At 41.2% G+C, this 27,110-nt stretch overlaps 1 protein-coding gene and 2 non-coding genes across 6 annotated transcripts; all 3 read left to right on the top strand.

Moving 5' to 3' along the window:
• Positions 1 to 1,177: 1,177 nt before the first annotated feature.
• Positions 1,178 to 24,169, top strand: LOC131928601 (beta-1,4-galactosyltransferase 4-like). 4 transcript variants are annotated; one of them, XM_059284672.1, is made up of 9 exons: positions 1,178 to 1,352; positions 2,537 to 2,824; positions 15,915 to 16,050; positions 16,594 to 16,687; positions 17,048 to 17,244; positions 19,174 to 19,296; positions 20,712 to 20,816; positions 23,164 to 23,302; positions 24,047 to 24,169. In XM_059284672.1, exons 1-9 carry the CDS (start codon positions 1,223 to 1,225, stop codon positions 24,107 to 24,109), a joined length of 1,275 nt encoding a protein of 424 aa, XP_059140655.1. In that variant the 5' UTR covers positions 1,178 to 1,222; the 3' UTR covers positions 24,110 to 24,169. The 4 variants fall into 4 exon arrangements, with proteins under 4 accessions (XP_059140655.1, XP_059140654.1, XP_059140653.1 ...); XM_059284671.1 differs by lacking the exons at positions 15,915 to 16,050; positions 16,594 to 16,687; positions 17,048 to 17,244; positions 19,174 to 19,296 and adding exons at positions 5,187 to 5,322; positions 5,719 to 5,812; positions 6,395 to 6,591; positions 9,238 to 9,360; XM_059284670.1 differs by lacking the exons at positions 15,915 to 16,050; positions 16,594 to 16,687; positions 17,048 to 17,244; ... (2 more) ...; positions 23,164 to 23,302; positions 24,047 to 24,169 and adding exons at positions 5,187 to 5,322; positions 5,719 to 5,812; positions 6,395 to 6,591; ... (2 more) ...; positions 12,194 to 12,332; positions 13,078 to 13,804.
• Trnal-cag (transfer RNA leucine (anticodon CAG)) lies at positions 3,762 to 3,845 on the top strand. Its single transcript has one exon. It is a non-coding gene; the product is annotated as a tRNA-Leu (tRNA).
• Positions 15,143 to 15,226, top strand: Trnal-cag (transfer RNA leucine (anticodon CAG)). Its single transcript has one exon. It is a non-coding gene; the product is annotated as a tRNA-Leu (tRNA).
• Positions 24,170 to 27,110: the final 2,941 nt, after the last annotated feature.

Here is a 27,110-nt window from a genome sequence, read left to right as displayed (position 1 = left end):
ACGCTCTCCCTACCTCCCCATCCCTACATGGTTTTTAGTGAGCTGTGTTCACTCTAAATGTTTACAAGCAGAGCCAACGATTTTAAACGTAGGGGGGGGGGGGGGGGGGGGGGAGGAGGGGGGGAGGGAAGGAAGGGGGGGGGGTTATGGTCCTTAACGAGCTACTTATAGTGTTTTAAAGAAATATTTTCAGTGTCAGCGTTGGTACTGTCGAATTCACAAATTATGAATTATTGGAAAATTAAAAACAACTAAATAGCGGCGTATGTTATGCCGCGGGCCGGCTCGTGTAAAATAATGAATAAAGACTAGATGAACGGTTGTGTAGGAGTAGGGTGGGTGGGATAAGGTTACACTGACATTCTCTTAAGTGCCACTCTAAAGGGGCATGTTAAATGCTGATTGTGGTTTGCTGTTCTTGAGGGCCCAATAGAAGTTTATAGACCCTCTCAGAATTTACGGTCCTAGACTGATAATCGTGGGGAAGTGTGTGTGTTTGTGGGGGGGGGGGGGAGGGAGTCACCGTTTAGACTGCACTGATAAGGTGGGTCATCTGTTATGAGCTTGGTCGATGGCAGTAACGTTTTGTACGTTCTCTTGTAGAGAGTTTATTCAATCATGTAAACTCGATGTTATACATGTGAACTCTACTTCACTTGCCCCCACGGTCCCTCAGGTTTGAAAGGGAACTTTTGCTTACTGTAATTCTAAAGTATAGGTCTACTGGTAGTTATTTAAAAGATTCCTGCATAATCATCATCATCATTTCCTTTTTGTGCCTAAGACACTTGAGGCCCGCCACAGAAACCCCCCTCCACTTTTGTCGGTCTCCGGAAATTTTTCCTGGCAGTCCCCCATGACAGTCCTGCCTCTGCCAGATGCTTCCCCGCTATCGCCTCCACGTCTCCCTTGGCCTTTCCTGCTTTCTTTTTCCTTGAATTTGCTTAATAATCAACCTGAAAATTACCCTTGATTACATGTGTATTATTAATTTAAATAATAATTTATTTTAATTAAGACGGTTGTGCATAAAACTGACCCCATTTTTTACGTATATGCCTAGGTCATAGAAACAGGTAAACTCTACTACATCTGCTATATTGAACTACATGCCCGAAAAGGTAAATTTACTGTTATAATAAATATACAATGAACTCTTTTCCTGCATAGTAGTTGGACCGGAAGTCTGGTGACGTCACACGCGAGGGAAAAATGGCGCGCGATGAGCAGCCGAGAGCGCGAGGTGCTGAAGCAGAAGTTTGACCAGTGCTGTATGATTGTATTCGTCATCAATGTGCTGGTGCTTGTCTGGTTTTATCTGCCCACGTCACGTATGGAGAGGGTCGTGCCAGGTCAGTAATGGCATTTCCGGTAGTCGGTAATGGCATTTTCCGGTAGTCGATAATGGCATTTCCGGTAGTCGGTAATGGTATTTCCTGTATAATTCGTAATGGCATTTCCGGTATAAAGTCAGTAATTTGCATTTCCGGTATAAAGTCAGTAATGGCATTTCCGGTACAAAATCAGTAATGGCATTCCCGGTAGTCGGTAATGGTATTACCTGTATAAGTCGTTAATGGCATTTCCGGTATAAAGTCAGTAATGGCATTTCCGGTATAAAGTCAGTAATGGCATTTCCGGTACAAGGTCGGTAATAGCATTTCCGGTATAGGTCAGTAATGGCATTTCCGGTAGAGTCAGTAATGGTACTTCCTGTATAAGGTCAGTTAGTAATCCAGGTCAGTTATGGCACTCCCAGTTCATAGATGTACATTTACATCACAGATAATAAATTCAAGAAATAGGGAATATGGGGGGGGGGGGGTAGCTTTATCAGAATCATAAGTCAGGGATAGGGTTCAGTGTTTCTCCGGGTACACTTGAAACCTTCAGGGGGGTGGGCGGATACAGGTAAAAGTATATGTCTATATACATTATATTTCGTTCGGGGAAGGGTGGTAAAAATGCTTTGGGCGGTACCCCCCCCCCCCCATTAAAAGATACATGAAAGAAACACTGCTAGGGTTGAGGGAGAGGCAAAGGTTTAGGGTGAGTGTTATAAATATAAGACAATAGGTAGCTTCATTTAAGTTAGAACTACAGTTAAGATTAGTTATAGTTTGTGGTACAAATGTAACCACAAATTTAGCTTCAATACGCCCTCCTGGCAAGTTATAAAACATCTAGCTTCAACACGCCCTCCTGGCAAGTTATAAAACATTTAGTTTCAATACGCCCTCCTGGCAATTAAAAAAGTGTAGCTTAAATACGTCCTCCTGGCAAGTTATTAAACATTTAGCATCAATACGCCCTCCTGGCAAGTTATAAAACATCTAGCTTCAACACGCCCTCCTGGCAAGTTATAAAACATTTAGTTTCAATACGCCCTCCTGGCAATTAAAAAAGTGTAGCTTAAATACGTCCTCCTGGCAAGTTATTAAACATTTAGCATCAATACGCCCTCCTGGCAAGTAATAAAACATTTAGCTTCAATACGCCCTCCTAGCAAATTTTAAAGTCCCATTTATTTTTCCAGTCAAAATTTCATGCCCTACTCTAGAGCTCAAATGGCAAGCCGAACAACGAATCAAACTTCCGACCAAGGCGGAGTTTGCCGAACAGCTCCGACACGATGACGCCGTTTGGCGATCGTACCTGAAGAGTTTGGACGATGATGGGCCCGCGGAGGGCGGCGACAAAGCGGAAGTGAAGACCGATGACGTGGAGCTCGACTCGGATAAAGACAGGAGGGATGAGATCTTGGCGAGATTTGCCGGAGGGAGAAACGAGAGTGGATTATGTCCAGTTAAGCCTCCGGGATTAGGTGAGTGTTGTGAGATTTAGAGTTTATACGTGACCAGGAGCGGACTTTCCAAACGGCATAGGAAAACAATAAGCTGCCCCAACCCCTGACTCAAAGGCATAGCGAGGTCGGGTGTCACCCGGTGCGGCACTTAATGGTATCACCCCCCCCCCCCAGAAACGTAGCGCCCGGGACAAAATTTCAAATTTCGATTTTGCACACCCCCCCCCTCAAACTTTCGATTTGCCCCCCCTCCCCCTCCCCCTCCACCCTTGTCGGGATTTGTCAAATTTGCCCTTAAAAGACTTAACACTCGAATTAATCCCGGTGCGGTACGGACCCTCCCCCCCCCCCCCGCCGCCCTCCCCCCCTCGCTACGCCACTGCCCTGACCTCATATATATATATATATATATATATATATATATATATATAGATATATATATATATATATATATATATATATATGTGTGTGTGTGTGTGTGTGTGTGTTGTATGTGTGTGTGTGTGTGTGGTGTGTGTGTGTGTGTGTGGTGTGTGTGTGTGTGTGTGTGTGTGTGTGTGCCTTTTATTTTTTCCATCGAAACATGACGCAGAGGAGTAGCGACCCATTTCGGCGCCCGATGTGAACTATCAAATCTGCGCCCCCACCCCCTCCATTTTATAAGTTATAGTTATTCATGTTGCCTAAAAGCGCTCTCACCATTTGGAAAGTTAAAGGTGCATTTTACTAGTCACTGTTCAATAACAGATTTTGTTTTGATGCTTTAAGCTTTAGGCTGTTCTACAAGGTCTATAAATATATCGTTATTCAGTTTCAAAGTAATAATAGGGCTGTACAGTATCATTATTGTAGAACAATTTTTTTTTTAAATGGCGGCCGAATTCACCCCTGCATGTGCTTGTTTAATAATTAACTTATTTAGGTATATTTAAGGCTCTTAGGACATGGAGTGTAAGTCAGGATGGCCGAGTGGTCTAAGGCGCTGCGTTCAGGTCGCAGTCCACTCTTGTGGGCGTGGGTTCAAATCCCACTTCTGACAATTTTTTTTTCTCAAATTTTTAAACCGGCACACTCTTCAGTAGCAACCAGTTTACATAGGCTTTAAAATATATTCAACGAGCCCACCCGCGGCGTATCATACCCCGCTATTTAGTTGTTGTTTTTTCTACTTTTCAGTTATTCATAATTTGTGAATTCGACACTACCAACGCTGCCACTGAAAATATTTCTTTAAAACACTATAAGTAGCTCTTTAAGGACGATACCCCCCTCCTCCTCCCCCCCCCCTCCGTTTAAAGCAAACTCCACTTAGTTACCCCCCCCCCCTACGTTTAAAATCGTTTCAAACTAAATTATCTGCCCCTAATAGTCATTTAGAGTGAACACAGCTCACCAGAACATGTAGGGGTGGGGGTGGTAGGGAGCGCGTTTACAGCTTGTTTTCTAGCGTCTCCCAGAAGAGAATTATATATATAGATTACCTAGGTGGTAAATAATAATTCCCTTATCGTCTTGAATACTTTTTTTTACAATCACTTTTAACTAGTAAACAGCCAAGTTTTAAAATGCAACAATTTCTACAATGAATGTGTCTTTTGCCCAACAATTTATTGAAAGTAAGAAAATAAAATGTATCACCAAGTAAGGTCAGGGGCGCTCGGTGACCAAAGGTTGCCCGTCTTAGTTTGAATAGGAAACTAAGTAGGGCTACAGTTATGTATAGGTCTCAGAGGCGTGGCGAGGGGGGGGGGACCGCACCGCGGACCGCATAGGGTGACACCATTTAGGGGGGTGACACCAAGGCAAAAAATAGCAAAACATATTGAGAAAAACTTGAGGGGGGTGCAAATCGAAAACTTGAGGTGGGGGGGGGGGGGTGCAAATAAAAAAATTTAATGTTTGTCACCCCAGGAAGGGTTGCTACGCCTCTGGGAGGTGACACCATTAAGTGCCGCACCGGGTAACACCCGACCTCGCTACGCCACTGATAGGTCTTAATATTATTATAGTTTTTTAAACATTCTATATGTATAATTATAGTTAAAAACTTTGCCTATGAGGAATTAAATGCATTGGTACTGAATGCCACTAGGCACTGTATGTCCCTGGGCACTGAATGTCCCTGGATGCTGAATGTCCCTGGATGCTGAATGTCCCTGGGCACCGAATGTCCCTGGGCACTGAATGTCCCTGGATGCTGAATGTCCCTGGATGCTGAATGTCCCTGGGCACTGAATCTCCCTGGGCACTGATCTCCCTGGGCACTGAATGCTTCTGGGGACGAATCCCCATTGAGACAGACAGCCTTTGGGTACCCAGCGCACCTGACCTCACTTACTAATACATTTTTTCACTGTCGAGCCATGTACTTCTATTCCAGTCGGAAACTATACGTGTGCCTGTGAACCAACGACACCGGAAGTGCTTCAAGCCCTATACCCGGAAGTCAAATCCGGTCGTCTGCAGCCGTCCAATTGTACGGCCAGGGAGAGACTGGCCGTTGTCATTGCCTACAGGTAGCAGGCGGCTAAAGATGTTAAGTCATATAAGCAGGGTGGGTTTGAATCCAGGGTATATTTCAGGTATCTTTCAGAAATGTTTTCTCGGGTGAAAGGGGGAGGGGCATTTGTGCCTTCCGAGTAGAGAATTTGAAAATTCCGAGGTTGGGAGGTGAGGGTGTACAGGTATTGGTGTGTTAAAGGGTTAGGCTGTGAATCTCAATACTAATCGTGTTGATTCAAATAGTACTTTTCAAATTCCCACTACTATCTCTCAGTTTAGTTATTACAAAGGACGGGTGTAAAGAAAGGGGGAGAGAAGGGTGGGGAGATATTTCAAGACGATTAAAAACTCAAGACTAAAAATGTTCATATTGGTTCTTAAAGGGTAATAAAATTTACAATGTATTTCAGGGACCGTTACTCACATTTGCACACCTTGTTGAGCGTGCTTATCCCCCTTTTGAAGAAACAACAAGCGGATGCGACGTTCTTTGTGATCGAACAGGTAAAAAGAAAGTGAGGGGGAAGGGGGGAGGGTCTATTTACGACGTCACACTCTTAAGGCGGAGGGGTGTCGAATTTTGGGTGACGAAATGTGATGGGGGGGGACGTTGGAGAGGCTTCATACACACATTAACGACTCAGTTTTGCTTTTTAAATAGTTCTGTTTTTAAACATAGGCTTAGGTCGGTGTGGTTGATGAGGATCCATATCTCATTAGCTGTGAACAACAACCCATCTATGAGAGAAAACTCCGAAATCAAACAACTGCTGCTTTGTAGTTTGTTCTTGTATGGACAAAGGCTATCGAATGGAAGCAAATCTATAAAGTAAAGCTGGTTGAGTCTACGGCCTAAATGACGCATGACAAGTTAAAACGTAAAACTTAATTGTTTTGGATAAAATAATTTCAAACATAACAATTAAGAGCGAAAGTGAAGAATAAACAATTGGTATAGTACACTGGAATAAAGATCGATCTTTTTTTGGGTTGGAGGGGGAGGGGACTATGTATATGCTTATTATGTATATATCTCTATATAACAATTCAGGAAACTTTTAAAATAAAAATATCATATGAACCCAGGACCCCATCCACCCGTTCAACCGAGCCCTCCTACAGAACGTGGGGTTCCTGGAGTCCCAGAAACTCGGCACCTTCGACTGCTACATATTCCATGACGTGGACCTTGTGCCCATGAACGACCAGAACCTGTACCGCTGTGCCGACAACCCCTTACACTTCGCTGTTGCTATCAAGAAGTACGGCCGACGCAGTGCCAAGTGAGTATGTGTGTGAGGAGTAGTTTGTGTGAGTGTAGGTGTGTGGGAGGTATATGTGTGTGTAAGAATGTGTGTGTGTGATTCTGTTTGTGTGTCTGTAAGTGCGTGTGAGTGTCTGTATGTGTTCGTAAGTGGCCGTGTAATTCAGTTTGCGTGGCTGTTTGGCTGTGTGTGAGTGGGCGTGGGTGTAAGGATTAGTTGTGGTGTGGTCAGCACAAAAACTCAGGAACATAATAATATCTAGAAAGCAGCGATCAGTCCCTTCATACCGTGTCAATAGTGCAGTGCGTATTAAGTGACGGACGTGTTAATATCTGCATAGAGTTCTGGGGAGGTCTCAATGAATATGGGGAGAAGATGGCGGTGGGGGGGGGGGGGGGGGGGCGTCCGTAAATGACTTGACACAATTTAATCGATCCCTCTTACCTCAAACACACTTTATCAAAAAAGTCAGACCTCCTTCCTGAAATTTCGTGATTGTTCCAGTACTTCTCCCCACTCTACCCCCCCCCCCCCCCATCACTATTAGTCTAACAAAGATAATAGCTTCTTTTTAACTCTCAACATACAGAGGGTTCGCAATATATATATATATATATATATATATATATATATATATATATATATATATATATATATATATATATATACAAACTTACATTTCTTAACCCTGTTATAAAATACTGATACTGACACCCTCATCCCACTAGATATTTCGTGTGCGAAGTTATTATAGACACTCCTTATGTGTAAAAATATACGCATACAAAAATATATATACGTTAAAACCTATTGTAACTTAGAACTCGTAGGCCCAATCGCTTATAAATGAAAGATTCAATTTGCATAATTCGCCAATATCACTAGAAGCAATATGTTCGCTGAATTAAAAAAATATTGGTAAAAAACTGTTTAAATTAAATGCTCTTAACCCGGATAATTTGTCTATTAAAAGTTTAACAAAGCTTGTCTTGTTCTTAAAGCCAAACTTTTAAAAAAATGTAACGCATATACTATATGCTAAACCACTGCCATTGAGACACGCCTCAATGAGTTTCTTCATCGCTGAATGGGAAAAAAATGAGGTCATGTGATCATGTTACCACATTGTATGACATAATATGTGTACAGAAGTGTGTACTTCAAGACACACAAGTCATAAAAGACTTGCTTTTTGTGTGTGTGCTGTTTAACGTTAGTCAGTCGGGAGGTATTCAGATTTTTTATGTCTAAAAGTTTGTAAGTTTAAAGATAAATCGATTGATTGATCGATCACGATTCGGATCAGTTGTCATAATTTCTTACATTCTATTTAGTCGAACTAAAGTTTCTTTAAAAGCCTTTATGTGTGTGTATGTGTGTGTTGGCTGGTTCGGGTGGGCTGTGTGTGTTTGCTCAAGGTGTGTGTTGTTGTGTGTTTGTGTTGATCAAGGTGGGCCGTGTGTGTGTGTATCAGGATGTGCCTGTGTGTGTTTGGTCAAGGTGTGTGTGTGTGTGTATCAGGATGTGCCTGTGTGTGTTTGGTCAAGGTGTGTGCGTGTGTGTGTATCAGGATGTGCCTGTGTGTGTTTGGTCATGGTGTGTGTGTGTGTGTGTATCAGGATGTGCCTGTGTGTGTTTGGTCAAGGTGTGTGTGTGTGTGTATCAGGATGTGCCTGTGTGTGTTTGGTCAAGGTGTGTGTTGTGTGTGTGTGTGTATCAGGATGTGCCTGTGTGTGTTTGATCAAGGTGTGTGTTGTGTGTGTGTGTGTATCAGGATGTGCCTGTGTGTGTTTGATCAAGGTGTGTGTTGTGTGTGTGTGTATCAGGATGTGCCTGTGTGTGTTTGGTCAAGGTGTGTGTTGTGTGTGTTTGTGTTGTCAGGGTGGGCTGTGTTTATATGTGTGAGTGGATTAGAGTGAGGCTCTCTCTGTGTGTGTGTTTGTGTTCAGGATGTGGCTGTGTGTGTGTTGACCAGGGTGTGTGTGTTGATCAGGGTGTGGCGGTGTGAGTGTGTTGATGAGTATGTGTATGTGTATTGATCAGGGTGTGGGTGTGTGTGTATGTGTTGATCAGGATGTGGTTGTGCGTATGTGTGTGAATCAGGGTGTGGGTGTGTGTTGATGTGTTTGTGTGTGTGTGTTGATCAGGGTGTGGCGGTGTGAGTGTGTTGATGAGTATGTGTATGTGTATTGATCAGGGTGTGGGTGTGTGTGTATGTGTTGATCAGGATGTGGTTGTGCGTATGTGTGTGAATCAGGGTGTGGGTGTGTGTTGATGTGTTTGTGTGTGTGTGTTGATCAGGGTGTGGCGATGTGTGTTGAACAGGATATATCTGTGTGCATGTGTGTAGATCAGGGTGTGACAGCGAACATCGACTGGCTGTACCGTCAAAAGCAATGTTTAAATTGTCAATAGGATATTCATAGTACTGGGGCCTGCTAGCCGCCCCCTTTTTAAGGCTTTGCTCTAGTCTTTGTTTTTTAAGACACACATACATACACTGTTAACTCTACAGTCTAACAAAGCTAGGGTGACAGAATTACCAACCTTGGTTACCATCATCAACCGAAGTTGGTACAAAGACAAATAACAAGGAGTTATTTTGTATGTACATATAGCGCCCCCCCCTACTTACAATTTGTATGTTTGTTTCACGCTGTTTAGAAAGATGTATAACGGCTACTTTGGAGGTGTTGTGGGCTTTACTAAAGAACAGTACCTGGATGTCAACGGGAATTCCAACTTGTACTTCGGGTGGGGAGGGGAGGACGACGATTTGTTAATGAGGTGAGTATTAAAGATATATATATATATATATATATATATATATATATATATATATATATATATATATATATATATATATATATATATATATATATATATATATATATGTATGTATGTATGTATGTATGTATATGTATGTATATATGTATATGTGTATATATATATATATATATATATATATATATATATATATATATATATATATATATATATATATATATATATATATATATATATATATATATATATATATATCGGTATGGTTATGTGTTCATACGTCTCTGTGTTGTCAAAGTGTCGGGTTACTCCAGATGTACTTCACAGTACAGTAACCGTGCAGGATCACGTGATATATCTTCTAGTGTTTTATTTTTATTTTTGGTATAACCGTAAACAAGTGATTAGACTGTGTGTTGTGAACAGGGATTCTGTCAGACATTTTTCGTCAGGGGTCACTGAAATTTCCGGGAGGGTGCTGTCAATTGTTTTATATATTTTCGTTATAAATATAATAGAAAAATATAATAGTTCAGGGGTTCGGCGGAGGTCAAGAAACACACCCGACTCTTACTGTGCACGGTCGGTTTTTGCCAATAGAACTACTAAGAAGCTTTCAGGAAATGCGCATAATAAACTGAAGGGGTTCGGTACAAACAGTAAGGTTAAGAACCACTGCCGGCGTTTCGTTGAGACTTTTTTCTCCTGGGGTCACTTGATATTTTCGGGGGTGGGGGCTGACTAAATTTTCCGGACACTGATAAAAGTATTTATTGTGCATAAGAGGGGGGGGGTCTTCTCTGACCGTACACTGTAACGAAAAATACCATGTTAGTATTGGGTATAAGTCTAGATTATGTAAGTATTGGGTATACGTGGAGAAGCTAGAAATAAAATCGTTCGTCTATTTGTATAGGGTGGAGTACAAGAACTACAAGAGACCAAGGCTGGATGAGAGGGTTCACCACTACAGCATGTTGAGACACGAGAGGAACGACAGGGCTAGGGGTAACGTGGACAGGTGAGTCAGGTGTTGGGTGTGTTTTGGTAAAGGTAAGTAAAGATAATCTATAGACCTAACGATCCATTGGACTGATGAAGTGGAGTTCAAATGTTTCTTGGCTTTGGCATATAAAAGGATAATGTGGTCAGCACCATGCTCGGCCGCCTTTACTTTCCCTAACGTGAGTTAGGTACCTATCAGAGGTGGGTGGACTCATGGAGGTTCCACTAACTTGAACCAGGATTCGAACTCGAAATTATCGAGTTAGCAGTCTAGCACTCCACGGCTAGACACGCCATCCCATGTGTTGTTTAGTAGGGGTTGTGGATGTGGGTAGCGGTGTATCACCTGGGATCGAGTGTGGGTGTTAGGGTGACATTTGGGGATATGTTGTGTGTTATGATAGAGGGGTAGCGTGTAGATCTGAAGGTATGGTGTTGGTTCAGGGTAGGATGTAGATCCAAAGGTATGGTGTGGGTTCAGGGTAGGATGTAGATCCAAAGGTATGGTGTGGGTTCAGGGTAGGATGTAGATCCGAAGGTATGGTGTGGGTTCAGGGTAGGATGTAGATTCGAAGGTATGGTGTGGGTTCAGGGTAGGATGTAGATCCGAAGGTATGGTGTGGGTTCAGGGTAGGATGTAGATTCGAAGGTATGGTGTGGGTTCAGGGTAGGATGTGGATCCAAAGGTAGAGTGTGGGTTCAGGGAAGGATGTAGATCCAAAGGTATGGTGTGGGTTCAAGGAAGGATGTAGATCCAAAGGTATGGTGTGGGTTCAGGGAAGGATGTGGATCTTTGGGTGAGGTGGGGTTCCAAGGATGAATATGGGTCCACGGAGGGAATTAGGTCTGGGGTGAGGTGTGGGCCTATGGTTGGATGTGAGTGGGGTGAGGTGTAGGTTCGGGGTGAGGTGTAGGTCTAGAGGGTGGGATGTGGGTCCTGTGCGGGGATATGGGGCGTACTGGGGGGAGATTTGTGTCCGGGGGTGAGGTGTGGGTATAGGACGGGGTTCAAGTCGAGAGTGGGGATCGGATCCGGGTTGGGATGCGGGACACGGTGCTCGGCAGAAATTTGGGTGGAGTGAATTGTATAAGGGTGGTGAACGGTATACGTGTGAGATTGGGTCAGCTGATGAAGGCAAACGGCTTCGCAATAACAAATGTATGCATAGTGTAGTATAAAGCACATTTTTTTAAAAACTTTTGTATCTGCATCCGTATGGCATAGTGCTAAGGCGGAAGCAAAATTTCAAAACTAAAGATACTATCAATATCAAGCTTTTAATACAGTCAATACATAGAGGTCGTCCATAAATGACGTCACACTCGTAGGGGGGAAGGGGGGAGTCCGTAATTTTGTGACGGTGTGTGATGAGGGGGAGGGGGGGGGGGGATTCAGATGGTGCGACGTCACACTTTTGCATTATAAAAAAGCAAAGTTAGATAACGAATTTTAAACGTTATTTCACGTTTTAGAAAACTGTTTTAATAAATTATAATAGGAATTGATTAAAATACTCTATTTTGACAGAGTTCAGACAGTATTTTTGAAAAATATCGATGTTTAAAAAAAATTTCAACTTCAATTTTGAGGGGGGGGGGGGGTTGTAGGCTGATGTGTGACGTCAATTTAAGGGGGGGGGAGGTCTGGCTTTTTGTGACGACGTGTGACGGAGGGGAGGGGGGAGGTAAAAATCGTCCAAAACAAGTGTGACGTCATTTATGGATGACCCCATAGAAAAACATTTTTAAATGAAGATTAGTTTTTTTGTGGAAAATCTAGTTGCTACTTCTGACCAGGTCAGTGACCTTGAACGTTTGCCGCTATTTTCAGGAAACTTCTGCTGGTGACTGCCACAGACCGGCAGGACATGGAGGGTCTCAGCACCACCAGGTACAACGTCACGTTCATCAAGCACATGCCGCTCTATGTCTGGGTACAGGTGTCCTTCAACTTGACCGAGGTCATGCAGGTATGAAGGTCACATACTGTTGTTATGTAGGTATGAAGGTCAATCTGAGGATATGTATGTATGAAGGTCACACTGAGGCTACGTAGGTATGAAGGTCATACTCTGAGCTCATGAAGGTATGAAGGTCACATTAGTAGTGCAGGTATGAAGGTCGAATACTGAGGTTATTTAGTTACTAAGGTCACACTGAGGCTATGTAGGTATGAAGGTCACACTGAGGTCATGTAGGTACGAAGGTCACACACCTAGGTCATGCGGGTATAAAGGTCATACACTGTGGTTATGTAGGTAAGAAGGTCATACATTGAGGTTATTAGGTATGAACGTGACACTGAGGTCATGTAGGTATGAAGGTCACATTGGTAATGCAGGTATGAAGGTCATACATTGAGTTTATGTAGGTTTAAAGGTCACACTGAGCTTATGTAGGTATGAAAAGCCTACGCTGAGATCATGTAGGTATAAAGGTCACACTAAGGTCATGCAGGAATGAAGGTCATACAGTTTTGACCCACACCGAGGTCAATGAGGTATGACCGAGGTCACGCAAATATGACTAGCACACGCCAACATACGCACACACAAACGCACGCATTCCGATCCAATTTAACCTGAAGCTCATGTCAAATTGTCTTACTTAAATTATAGAAAAATAACACTGTATCTTCTATATCAGAGAAATAAGTGATACACAGCATATTCAAAGGTATGTGAAATTTACACGGCTGTTTATTTTTTCTTCCAGACGGCGCCTGATTTTACTCTGGGAGTCTTAAAACCACGGAGACATAGGAACGTTCCTTCATGAAGCGAAGACCTCTTCAAGAGAGATTGAGAAAAAGAGAGAATAAAAAAAAAATTCTACTTCTAAAGGGAAGTAATAAAACGCAAAAACAAATCCTGCTAAAGGGAAATAACTAGCAAGTTGAATCAGCCTGAAGTGATTGTCTAGTAATTCAATGGTTTCACCCCGCTAGTTGCAGAAATCTGGTGTCAACTGTCATTGGTTCCGAAGAGACTCGCATAATTAACAGTCTATAACATTGATCACGCTATCTATATTTGATCATGAATATTGCCAAACCTGAAGCCCTGGTGATCATCATAACTTCACTGAAATAAAGATCATCATAAACTTAATATTGTATTCCTTATCTTTTTTGTGATCATCTTAAATGTAAATAAAAAACATTCCTTAACTTCTTCTGCTATGATCATACATAAAAGAATACAATGTGTTAAAATGTTAAAATCATCATAAAATTCGCTATCATAATGATCATCATATAATTCAATGTGTTTAAGATCATGAAATTCTGTGTTAAAAATCATCATCATAAAATTCACTTTTCTAACGATCATCATAAAATTACATGTGTTAAAAGTTACAAAATTGTATGTGCTAAAAATCATCATAAAATTCAATGCATTAAAGCTCATCGTAGACTTCTGTGTTAAAAATCATTCAATTCGATATGCAAAAGCAGTGGCGTCGCTAGGTCGGATGGCTCAATGTAGAAGAGGTGTATCTAATACAATGTTTACCAGTGGCGTAGGCAGGGGGGGGGCTGGGGGGTCATAACCCCCCCCCCCCCCATAGACCCCTCGGTATATAGAAAAAGTATGAGGGGGGGTGTAAATCGAAAGTTTGAGGGGGGGTGCAAATCGAAAGTTTGAGGGGGGGTGGTGGTGCAAATCGAAAGTTTGAAGGGGGGTGCAAATCGAAAGTTTGTGAGGGGTGCAAATCGAAAGTTTGTGAGGGGTGCAAATCGAAAGTTTGTCCCCGGGTAAAAATTGGAACCCCCCCCCCCCCCTTGAGACGATCCTGGCTACGCCACTGATGTTTACTACATACCCATACACTAAAATATGAAAATTTACTTCTTCTGATAAATGAACTCTACCTCATATGTTGCGGGTCTGAAAGGATAACTAACATACCTTTGGATTTTTTGTTTAAATAATTGAGTACCTGGCTCAAGGTAAAATGTGACTCTAATACAATGTTTACTATACACCCATTCACTAAAACATCAAACTTCGTCTGATAAATGAAATCTACTTCATCTCTGTTTGTTGTTTAATAATAACTTTTTTTTTCTGAAAAAAGCGAGTGGTGTTTATTGTGCTAAGTTGCTTATGTTAGGGAAAAAAGTTGTTTATGTTTATATATATATATATATATATATATATATATATATATATATATATATATATATATATATATATATATATATATATATATATAGTTATATATAGTTATATATATATATTTTATAAGTTATAGTTATTCACGTTGCCTAAAAGCGCCCTCACCATTTGGAATGTTAAAGGTGCCTTTTACTAGTCACTGTTCAATAACATATTTTATTTTGATGCTTTAAGCCAGGGGTCTCCAAACTACGGCCCGCGGGCCGGATGCGGCCCGCGAGGTCCTCTCGTCCGGCCCGCGGAGATCTTTTTGTCCACCGAAAAAAACGTTTGGTTGGTGATGGCTGAGGAGCTTGCTCAGAAAAATCAAAGACATGCCTGGAAGAAAGTGGCCCCCGAACTGAAATTTGATAGTTAATGCGGCCCTCTGACTGAAAAGTTTGGAGACCCCTGCTTTAAGCTTTGGGCTGTTCTACAAGGTCTATAAATATATCGTTATCCAGTTTCAAAGTAATAATAGGGCTGCACAGTATCATTATTGTAGAACAATCTTGATTTTTTTTTTAAATGGCGGCCGAATCCACCCCTGCATGTGCTTATTAATAATTGTGTATACCTTATTTAGGTATATATAAGGCTCTATAAAACAAGGAGTGTAGGTCAGGATGGCCGAGTGGTCTAAGGCGCTGCGTTCAGGTCGCAGTCCACTCTTGTGGGCGTGGGTTCAAATCCCACTTCTGACAATGTTTTTTTCTCAATGTTAATATTGAGCTCTTAATATTATTATAGTTTTTTAAACATTCTATATGTATAATTATATTTTAAAACTTGGCCTCTGAGGATTGAAGGCATTGGAACTGAATGTTACAGGGCACTGAATGTCCCTGGGCAGTGAATGCCCCTAGCACTGAATGCTTCAGTGCACTGAATGCTTCTGGGCACTGAATGCTTCTGGGCACTGAATGCTTCTGTGCACTGAATGCTTCTGGGCACTGAATGCTTCTGGGCACTGAATGCTTCTGGGCACTGAATGTCCCTGGGAACTGAATGTCCCTGGGCACTGAATGCTTCTGTGCACTGAATGCTTCTGGGCACTGAATGCTTCTGGGCACTGAATGCTTCTGGGCACTGAATGTCCCTGGGAACTGAATGTCCCTGGGGACTGAATGCTTCTGGGCACTGAATGCTTCTGGGCACTGAATGCTTCTGGGCACTGAATGTCCCTGGGCAAGGAATGTCCCTGGGCAAGGAATGTCCCTGGGCAAGGAATGTCCCTGGGCACTGAATGTCCCTGGGCAAGGAATGTCCCTGAGCACTGAATGCTTCAGGGGACGAATCCCCATTGAGACAGACAGCCTTTGGGTACCCAGCGCACCTGACCTCACTTACTGATACATTTTTTCACTGTCGAGAGATGTACTTCTATTCCAGTCGGAAACTATACGTGTGCCTGTGAACCGACGACACCGGAAGTGCTTCAAGCCCTGTACCCGGAAGTCAAGTCCGGTCGTCTGCAGCCGTCCAACTGTACAGCCAGGGAGAGACTGGCCGTTGTCATTGCCTACAGGTAGTATAGCCAGGGAGAGACTGGCCGTTGTCATTGCCTACAGGTAGCAGGCGGTTAAAGATGTTAAGTCTTATAGGGCTGGTAAGTAGGTCACCAACCAGTTCTACGGCTCAATAAAACCTGCATGAGACAGAACTGGTTGGTGACCTACTTACCAGCACTATAAGCAGGGGTGGAGTATGAATCTGGGGTATCTTTCAGACATTTTTCTCGGTAGATGAGGGGGGGGGGAGGTACTTGGACTTTCCGAGAAGGGTAGTGTGTGTGGGCGTGCTACAGGGTGGGGTAAAGCTGCCCCCTTTCCCCTCCCAAGAGGTGCCTGCAAGAACCTTTGTACAGATATTGGTGGTTTAAATTCAAATCGTGTTGATTCAGTCTTTTTGAAATTCCCAATACTATCTCTCAGTTTAGTCATTTCAAAAGGACGTGTGTAAAGAAAGTTAGTGAGAAGGGGTGGGGAGATAGCTGAACACGATTGAAAACTCAAGACTTAAATGTTGATATTGGTTCTTAAAAGGTAGTAAAATTTACGATGTATTTCAGGGACCGTTACTCTCATTTGCACACCTTGTTGAACGTGCTTATCCCCCTTTTAAAGAAACAACAAGCGGATGCGACCTTCTTTGTGATCGAGCAGGTAAAATGATTGTGAGGGGGAAAAAGATATAAACGACGTCACACTCCTAGGACGGAGGGGTGTCGAATTTTGTGTGACGAAATGTAATGAGGGGGGGGGGGGGCGGTAAAGCTGGTTGAGTCAACGGCCTATATGGCGCATACCAAGTTGAAACTTAAAACTTAATTGTTTTGGAGGAAATTATTTCAAAGATAACAATTAAGAGCGAAACAGAAGAATAAACATTTGGTATAGTACACTGGAATAAAGATTTATCTTTTTTTGGGCTGAAGGGGGGAGGGGGCTATGTATATGCTTATTATGTATATATCTCTATATAACAATTCAGGAACTTTTAAAATAAAAAATATATGAACCCAGGACCCCGTCCACCCGTTCAACCGAGCCCTCCTACAGAACGTGGGGTTCCTGGAGTCTCAGAAACTCGGGACCTTCGACTGCTACATATTCCACGACGTGGACCTGGTGCCCATGAACGACCAGAACCTGTACCGCTGTGCCGACAACCCCCTACACTTCGCTGTTGCTATCAAGAAATACGGCCGGCGTAGTGCCAAGTGAGTATGTGTGTGGAGCTGTGTGTGTGAGTGTAGGTGTGTGGGGGGTATATGTGTGTGTATGTGTGTGAGGAGCTGTGTGTGTGAGTGTAGGTGTGTGGGGGGTATATGTCTGTGTAAGTATGTGTGTATGTGATTCTGTTGGTGTGTCTGTAAGTGCGTGTGAGTGTATGTGTTCGTAAGTGACCGTGTGAGTGGGCGTGTGTGTTTACATGTGGGTGTGTGTCTAAGTGTATGTATGTGTGTCTGTGTGTTTGTGCGCGCATCTTTGTGAGAAATTAGGGCCTAATTAGGGCAAACTTTTGAAGATGAGAGGTTTTTGACCATAGCTTGACAAGGTTTTAATCCAACCTTCTTCCGATTTCGAGAGTTTAACAAATTGTTTTCTTCCGTAATTCTTGAAAATATGAATAAATCAGATGCCCTTTTATTCAATGGTCCTTTGGACAGAAAAAGCTTGAAAAATGGTACATGCGTAAGACTAAAAATTGTTCTTGGCGAAACTTGCCCATGTGACAAGGCCCCCGGAGAATACAGAGCACCTTGAACAACGTATATATATATATATATATATATATATATATATATATATATATATATATATATATATATATATATATATATATATATATATATATATATATATATAAATATATATATATATATATGTATATATATACAGTAGACCCAATAGCTCAAAAATGAAATATTCAATTTGCATAATTCGCTGATATTAACACACAACATATGTTCGCTGAATAAAATGAAAGTAGTAAAAAATTGTTTAAATTTAATGTTCTTAACCCGGATAATTTGTCTATTAAAAGTTTAACAAAGCTTGTCTTGTTCCTAAAGCCAAACTTTAAAAAAAAATGTAATACATATATCATAGGCTAAACCACTGCCTTTGAGACACGCCTCAATGAATTTCTTCATCGCTGAATGGGGAAAAGAATGAGGTCATGTGATCATGTTACCACATTGTATGACATAATATGTGTACAAAAGTGTGTACTTCAAGACACACAAGTCATAAAAGACTTGCTTTTTGTGTGTACGCTGTTTAACGTTAGTCAGTCGGGAGGTATTCAGATTTTTTATGTCTAAAAGTTTGTAAGTTTAAAGATAAATCGATTGATTTATCGATCACGCTTCGGATCAGTTGTCATAATTTCTTACATACCATTTAGTCGAACTAAAGTTTCTTTAAAAGCCTTTATGTGTGTGTATTTGTGTGTGTTGGTTTGGGTGGGCTGTGTGTTTATTGATCAAGGTGGGCTGTGTGTGTTTATCAGGATGTGCCTGTGTGTGTTTGGTCAAGGTGTGTGTTGTGTGTGAGTGGATGCGGGTGAGGCTGTGTGTGTGTGTGTGTGTGTGTTGATCGGGATGTGGCCGTGTTTGTGTGTTTTAGGGTGTGTCTTTGTGTGTATGTGTATGTTGACCAGGGTGTGTGTGTTGATTAGAGTATGGGTGGGTGTTGATGTGTATGTATGTGTGTGTTGATCAGGGTGTGGCGATGTGTGTTGAACAGGATGTATTTGTGTATGTGTGTGTGTGTTGATCAAGATGTGGTGATGTGTTGAACATGATATATCTGTGTGCATGTGTGTAGATCAGCGTGTGACTGTGAACATCGACTGGCTGTATCGTCAAAAGCAAACGTTTAAATTGTCAATAGGATATTCATAGTACTGGGGCCTGTAAGCCGCCCTTTTTTTAAGGCTTTGTTCTAGTCTTTGTTTTTTAGACACACATACATACACTGTTAACTCTACAGTCTAACAAAGCTAGGGTGACAGAATTACCAACCTTGGTTAACATCATCAACCGAAGTTGGTTCAAAGACAAATAACAAGGAGTTATTTTGTATGTACATATAGCCCCCCCCCCCCCTACTTACAATTTGTATGTTTGTTTCATGCTGTTCAGAAAGATGTATAATGGCTACTTTGGAGGTGTTGTGGGCTTTACAAAAGAACAGTATCTGGATGTGAATGGGAATTCCAACTTGTACTTCGGGTGGGGAGGGGAAGACGACGATTTGTTAATGAGGTGAGTATTAAAGATATAATATATATATATATATATATATATATATATATATATATATATATATATATATATATATATATATATATATATATTTATATATATATATATATATATATATATATATATATATATATGTATGTATGTATGTATATGTATGTATATATGTATATGTATATGTATATGTATATGTATATATATATATATATATATATATATATATATATATATATATATATATATATATATATATATATATATATACATATACATATACATATATATATATATATATATATATATATATATATATATATATATATATATATCGGTATGGTTATGTGTTCATACGTCTCTGTGTTGTCAAAGTGTCGGGTTACTCCAGATGTACTTCACAGTACAGTAACCGTGCAGGATCACACGATACATCTTCTAGTGTTTTATTTTTTATTTTAGGTACAGCCGTAAACAAGTGATTAGACTGTGTTGTGAACAGGGTTTCTGTCAGACATTTTTCGTCAGGGTTCACTGAAATTTCATGGAGGGGGCTGTCAATTGTTTTATATATTTTCGTTATAAATATAATAGAAAAATATAATAGTTCAGGGGTTCGGCGGAGGTCAAGAAACACACCCGACTCTTACTATGCACGGTCGGATTTTGCGAATAGAACTACTAAGTAGCGTTCAGTAAATGCGCATAATAAACTGAAGGGGTTCGGTACCAACAGTAAGCTTAAGAACCACTGCCGGCGTTTTGTTGAGACTTTTTTCTCCTGGGGTCACTTGATATTTTCTGGGGGTGGGGGGCTGACTAAATTCTCCGGGGCGGGTGTGTGTATACTGATAAAAGTATATATTGTGTATATACATTCCATTTCATTGGGAGGGGGGGTGACTTTCTTCGGTTTGGGGGAGGGGTCTTCTCTGATCGCTACACTGTAACGAAATAGACCATGTTAGCAGAGGCGTAGCGAGGGGGGTGCGGAACGCACCGGGTGACACCATTTTGGGGGTGACACCAAGGCAAAAAATAGTAAAATATATAGAGATAATTTGATGGGGGGGGGGTTGCAAATCGAAAGTTTGAGGGGGGGGGGGGTGCAAATCGAAAATTCGAGGGGGGGGGAGTGCAAATCGAAAGTTTGAGGGGGGTGCAAATCGAAAATAGAAAGTTTGTCCCTGGGAAGAGTCGCTACGCCTCTGAGGGGGTGGCACCATTAAGTGCCGCACCGGGTCACACCCGACCTCACTACGCCACTGCATGTTAGTATTGGGTGTAAGTCTAGATGACAGTACCAGCGTGTGCATATTTAGATAGGGTCCAGTATATAAACTAGAAAATAAACTAAATGGATTATGTAAGTATTGGGTATACGTCGAGCAGCTAGCAATAACATCGTTCGTATATCTGGACAGGGTCCAGTACAAGAACTACAAGAGACCAAGGCTGGATGAGAGGGTTTACCACTACAGCATGTTGAGACATGAGAGGAACGACAGGGCTAGGGGTAACGTGGACAGGTGAGTCAGGGGGTGTGTTCTTGGTTAGGGGATGGGTGTGTTCTTGGTTAGGGGATGGGTGTGTTCTTTGGTAGGGGATGGGTGTGTTCTTGGTTAGGTGATGGGTGTGTTCTTTGGTAGGGGATGGGTGTGTTCTTTGGTAGGGGGTGTGTTCTTTGGTAGGGGATGGGTGTGTTCTTTGGTAGGAGATGGGTGTGTTCTTTGGTAAGGGATGGGTGTGTTCTTTGGTAGGGGATGGGTGTGTTCTTAGGTAGGGGATGGGTGTGTTCTTTGGTAGGGGATGGGTGTGTTCTTTGGTAGGGGATGGGTGTGTTCTTTGGTAGGGATGGGTGTGTTCTTTGGTAGGGGATGGGTGTGTTCTTTGGTAGGGGATGGGTGTGTTCTTTGGTAGGGATGGGTGTGTTCTTTGGTAGGGAATGGGTGTGTTCTTTGGTAGGGGATGGGTGTGTTCTTTAGTAGGGGATGGGTGTGTTCTTTGGTAGGGAATGGGTGTGTTCTTTGGTAGGGGATGGGTGTGTTCTATGGTAGGGGATGGGTGTGTTCTTGGTTAGGGGATGGGTGTGTTCTTTGTTAGGGGATGGGTGTGTTCTTTGGTAGGGGATGGGTGTGTTCTTTGGTAGGGGATGGGTGTGTTCTTTGGTAGAGGATGGATGTGTTCTTTGGTAGGGGATGGGTGTGTTCTTTGGTAGGGGATGGGTGTGTTCTTTGGTAGGGATGGGTGTGTTCTTTGGTAGGGGATGGGTGTGTTCTTCGGTAGGGGATGGGTGTGTTCTTTGGTAGGGGATGGGTGTGTTCTTTGGTAAGGAATGGGTGTGTTCTTTGGTAGGGGATGGGTGTGTTCTTTAGTAGGGGGTGTGTTCTTTGTTAGGGGATGGGTGTGTTCTTTGGTAGGGGATGGGTGTGTTCTTTTGTAAAAGTAAGTGAAGATTCCTCTATAGACCTAACGATCCGTTGGGCAGATGAAGTGGAGTTCACATGTTTCTTGGCCTTGGCATACAAAGTTATAATGTGGTCAGCACTATGCCCAGCCGCCTTTACTTTCACTAACGTGAGTTGGGTGGACTCGGGGACGTTCCATTAACTTGAACCAGGATTCGAACTGAAACTATCGGGTTAGCAGTCTAGCACTCCACAGCTAGACCACGCCCTCCCAAGTGTTATTTGGTAGGAGATGGGGATGTGGAAAAATGTGTATCATCAGGTATCGGGTGTGGGTGTTAGGGTGACATTTGGGGATATGGTGTGTTTTATGATAGAGGGGTAGAGTGTAGATCCGAAGGTATGGTGTGGGTTCAGGATAGGATGTGGATCTTTGGGTGAGGTGGGGGTCCAAGGATGAATATGGGTCCATTGAGGGAATGTAGATCTGGGGGTGACAGTGTGGGTCAAGAGTTGGATGTGAGTGGGGTGAGGTGTGGGTTTGGGGTGAGGTGTAGGTCTAGAGGGTGGGATGTGGGTCCTGTGCGGGGATATGGGTGGTTTAGGAGGGAGATTTTGTGTCCGGGGGTGAGGTGTGGGTATGGGACGGGGTACAAGTCGAGGGTGGATGATCGGATCCGGGTTGGGGTGCGGGACACGGTGCTCGGCAGAAATTTGGGTGGAGTGAATTGTATAAGGGTGGTGAACGGTATACGTGCGAGATGGGTTCAGCTGATGAAGACAAACAGATTCGCCATAACAAATGTATGCATAGTGTAATATGAAGCACAACTTTTTTTTTTACTTTTTTATCTGAGTCTGTGTGGCATTGTGCTAAGGCGGAAGCAAAATTTCATAACTAAAGATACTATCAATATCAAGCTTTTAATACAGTCAATACATAGGGGTCGTCCATAAATGACGTCACACTCGTAGGTGGGAGGGGGGGTCGGTAATTTTGTGACGGTGTGGGATGAGGGGGAAGGGGGGGGGGGGGGATTCAGATGGTGCGACGTCACACTTTTGCATTATAAAAAAAGCAAAGTTAGAAAACGAATTTTAGACGTTATTTTGCGTTTTAGAAAACTGTTTTAATAAATTATAATAGGAATTGATTAAAATACTCTATTTTGACAGAGTTCAGACAATATTTTAGAAAAATATCGATGTTTAAAAAAAAATTAACTTCAATTTTGAGGGGGGTTGTAGGCTGAGGTGTGACTCATTTTAGGGGGGGGGGGTCTGGCTTTTTGTGACTACGTGTGACAGAGGGGAGGGGGGGAGGTAAAAATCGTTTAAAAAAGCGTGACGTCATTTATGGATGAACCCATAGAAAACATTTTAAAATGAAGACTAGTTTTTTGTGTGGAAAATCTAGTTGCTACTTCTGACCAGGTCAGTGACCTTGAACTTTTGCCGCCATTTTCAGGAAACTTCTGCTGGTGACTGCCACAGACCGGCAGGACATGGAAGGGCTGAGCACCACCAGGTACAACGTCACGTTCATCAAGCACCTGCCGCTCTATGTCTGGGTACAGGTGTCCTTCAACTTGACCGAGGTCATGCAGGTATGAAGGTCACATACTGTTGTTATGTAGGTATGAAGGTCAATATGAGGTTATGTATGTATGAAGGTCACACTGAGGTTACGTAGGTATGAAGGTCATACTCTGAGGTCATGAAGGTATGAAGGTCACTTTGGTAGTGTAGGTATGAAGGTCAAATACTGAGGTTATTTAGTTACGAATGTCACACTGAGGCTATGTAAGTATGAATGTCCCACTGAGGTCATGTAGTTACGAAGGTCACACACCTAGGTCATGAGGGTATAAAGGTTACACTGTGGTTATGTAGGTAAGAAGGTCATAAATTGAGGTTATTAGGTATGAAGGTCACACTGAGGTCATGTAGGTATGAAGGTCACATTGGTAATGCAGGTATGAAGGCCATACATTGATGATATGTAGGTTTAAAGGTCACACTGAGCTTATGTAGGTATGAAAAGCCTACGCTGAGTTCACGCAGGTATAAAGGTCACACTAAGGTCATGCAGGAATGAAGGTCATACACGTTTGACCCACACCGAGATCAATGAGGTATGACCGAGGTCACGCAAATATGACTAGCACACGCCAACACACGGACACACAAACGCACACATTCCGATCCAATTTAACCTGAAGCTCATGTCAAATTGTCTTACTTAAATTATAGAAAAAATAACACTGTATCTTCTATATCAGAGAAACGAGTGATACACAGCATATTCAAAGGTATGTGAAATTTACACGGCTGTTTATTTTTTCTTCCAGACGGCGCCTGATTTTACTCTGGGAGTATTAAAACCACGGAGACATAGGAACGTTCCTTCGTGAAGCGAAGACCTCTTCAAGAGAGATTGAGAAAAAGAGAGAGAGAATTAAAAAAAAAATTCTTACTTCTTAAGTAATAAAACGCAAAAACAAATCCTGCTAAAGGGAAATAACTAGCAAGATGAATCAGTCTGCAGTGATTGTCTAGTAATTCAATGGTTTCTCCCCGCTAGTTGCAGTAATCTGGTGTCAAATGTCAATGACTCTGAAGAGACTCGTGTAATTAACAGTCTATATAACATTTGTCACGCTATCTATATTTGATCATGAATATTGCCAAACCTGAACCCTGATGATCATCATAACTTCATTGAAATAAAGAGCATCATAAACTTAACATTTTAATCGTGTACTTCCCTGTGATTTTCATAAATGTAAATAAAAAAAACATAAAAAAATAAAAAAATAAATAAATAAAAAAAAATAAAAAAAAAAATAACAAAAGAAAAATAAATAGATAAAAAATAAAAAAAATAAAAATAAAAAACATTTCTTAACTTCTTCTGTTATGATCATATCCCCAGTATGCCTTCATTTAGTCCATGAATTTCATTAAAAAAAAAAAAGAAAAAAAAAAAAAAAAAAAAGATAAAAAAAATGATCATACATAAAAAAAAAATGATCATACATAATATGTGTCTCATTGTAATAAAATAATAAAATAACTTTTCCGATTGCTTAAAATTTGTATCATGTTAATTCTCTGTAATCCCAAATTTATTTCAGCTCTACTTAAAAACCCAAATTCCACACTCTCCCCCCTCTCCCCACACTATTGTAAATCTGTATCGGTCCTCACAAGCCGATGATGAAAACTGTAATACTAAAGCGAACACACAACTGACGCTATAAATTACGTGTCTGAGGCGAAAAAAAAAGAAAAAAAAAGTCCTCACAAGCCGATGATGAAAACTGTAATACTAAAGCGAACACGCAACTGACGCTGTAAATTACATGTCTGAGGCAAAAAAAAGAGAAGAAAGAAAAAAAAACTTCACTGTTATGATCATCATAGAACACAATGTGTTAAAAATCATGATAAAATTCGCTATCATTATATAATTCAAAATGTTTGAGATCACCATGAAATGCTGTGTTAAAAATCATCATCATAAAGTTCACTATTCTAACGATCATCATAAAATTCACTATTCTAACGATCATCATAAAATTACATGTGATAAAAGTCACAAAATTGTATGTGCTAAAAATCATCATAAAATTCAATGCGTTAAAGCTCATCGTAAACTTCTGTGTTAAAAATCATTCTATACTATATGCTAAGCAGTGGCGTCGCTAGGTCGGGTGTCAACCGGTGCGGCACTTCGTGGTGTCACCCCCCCCCCATAAAAACTATATATATATATATATATATATATATATATATATATATATATATATATATATATATATATATATATAACTAAATTTGTACTTAACATTATTAATTGAACAGGCAAAAAAGCATTTTTCGTCTGAAAATTTGGCAACTTTTTTCCCTGGTGTCACCCCTCTAAACGGTGTCACCCGGTGCGACCCGCTACCCCCGCCCCGCCCTCGCTACGCCTCTGTGCTAAAGGTCATCAAATGATTCTGAATTAAAGATCATCATACAATTCACTATCCTAAAGATCAACAAAAAGATTACTGTGTCGAAGATCCTTACAACCTTCACTACCATAAAGATAAAGACCCATTCTTTATCCAAGCTTCTGGCTCATTAAAAAAAAATTTTACCTCGTTTTTATCCTCAAAGTATTGACATTTTCGGTTACGATCTCTCCCCTACATCGGGTATACAGTTAAAAAATACAAAACAATCTACATTAACATTAATTAATATCCCATAGAGATGCAAGTCAATGTATAGAAGTGCAAGTCAAACCATTGACATTCACATATAATTTAATTTGTGAGGATACTAATACTACCTGTTTTTTTTAATCATTTGCATAAAACCTCATTGCAGCAACCATTATTATTTATTTGTCAAGTTTATGTTCAACACTTAATGGATCTCTTCATGTTGTGTTAAATATCGCTTGAAATTCTCCAATTCGATTCCCTGATTTCAAATGTGACTCAGCACTATTGAGTACCTGGCTCAATGTAGAAAAGGTGTATCTAATACAATGTTTACTATACACCCATACACTAAAACATGAAAATGTACTTCTTCTGATAAATGAACTCTACCTCATCTGTTTCGGGCCTGAAAGGGTAACTAAAATACCTTTGGATTTTTTGTTTAATTAATAGAGTACCTGGATCAAGGTAAAAAATGTGACTCTAATACAATGTTTACTATACACCCATTCACTAAAACATCAAACTTCGTCTGATAAATGAAATCTACTTCATCTGTTTGTTGTTTAATAACTTTTTTTTTCTGACAAAGCGAGTGGTGTTTTATGTGTTTAGTTGCTTATGTTAGGTAAAAAAGTTGTTTATATATATTAATATATATATATATATATATATATATATATATATATATATATATATATATATATATATATATATATTGTTACGTACCCCCTTCTCTAATCCTTTCGAACTAGTCAGGGGATCGTAAACAAGAAGAAGAAAAATAAAAATAAATAAAAGCCAACTTCAGTAATCTCTATTTATTCACCACAAAATACAACATCTAACATTAACCCGCCACCACATGGAACACAAGAAGAAAAATACACAACTATCTACAACAACTATAGTCCTTAATTCGACTGCCCTACTTGTCCCTAACTGTCTATCTAGCCTAGGTCTAGTACAAGTCGTGGCTTTCCACTAGCTCACAGAGACGACCCATGGCTGTCTCCCCTTAACCTAGCTATCCGAGACGAGTACGTCCGTCTCCGAGTGCGTGTCCCGAGTGTCTGTCGAGAGTCCCCCCCAGTCTCCGGTCTACCCTCCTAAAGTACTCAAGTCGTCCCTGACTAGTGTGGGAACCTTGTTAATCGAGCCTGACCCCCAGGTCAGGTCAGGTCAGGACATGACCGTC

The sequence above is a fragment of the Physella acuta genome, unplaced genomic scaffold (assembly GCF_028476545.2).
Source record: "Physella acuta isolate Inbredline_101_S28 unplaced genomic scaffold, ASM2847654v3 ptg001525l, whole genome shotgun sequence".
Taxonomy (NCBI): Eukaryota; Metazoa; Mollusca; class Gastropoda; family Physidae; genus Physella; species Physella acuta.
This window is presented reverse-complemented; position numbering and strand designations above follow the sequence as displayed.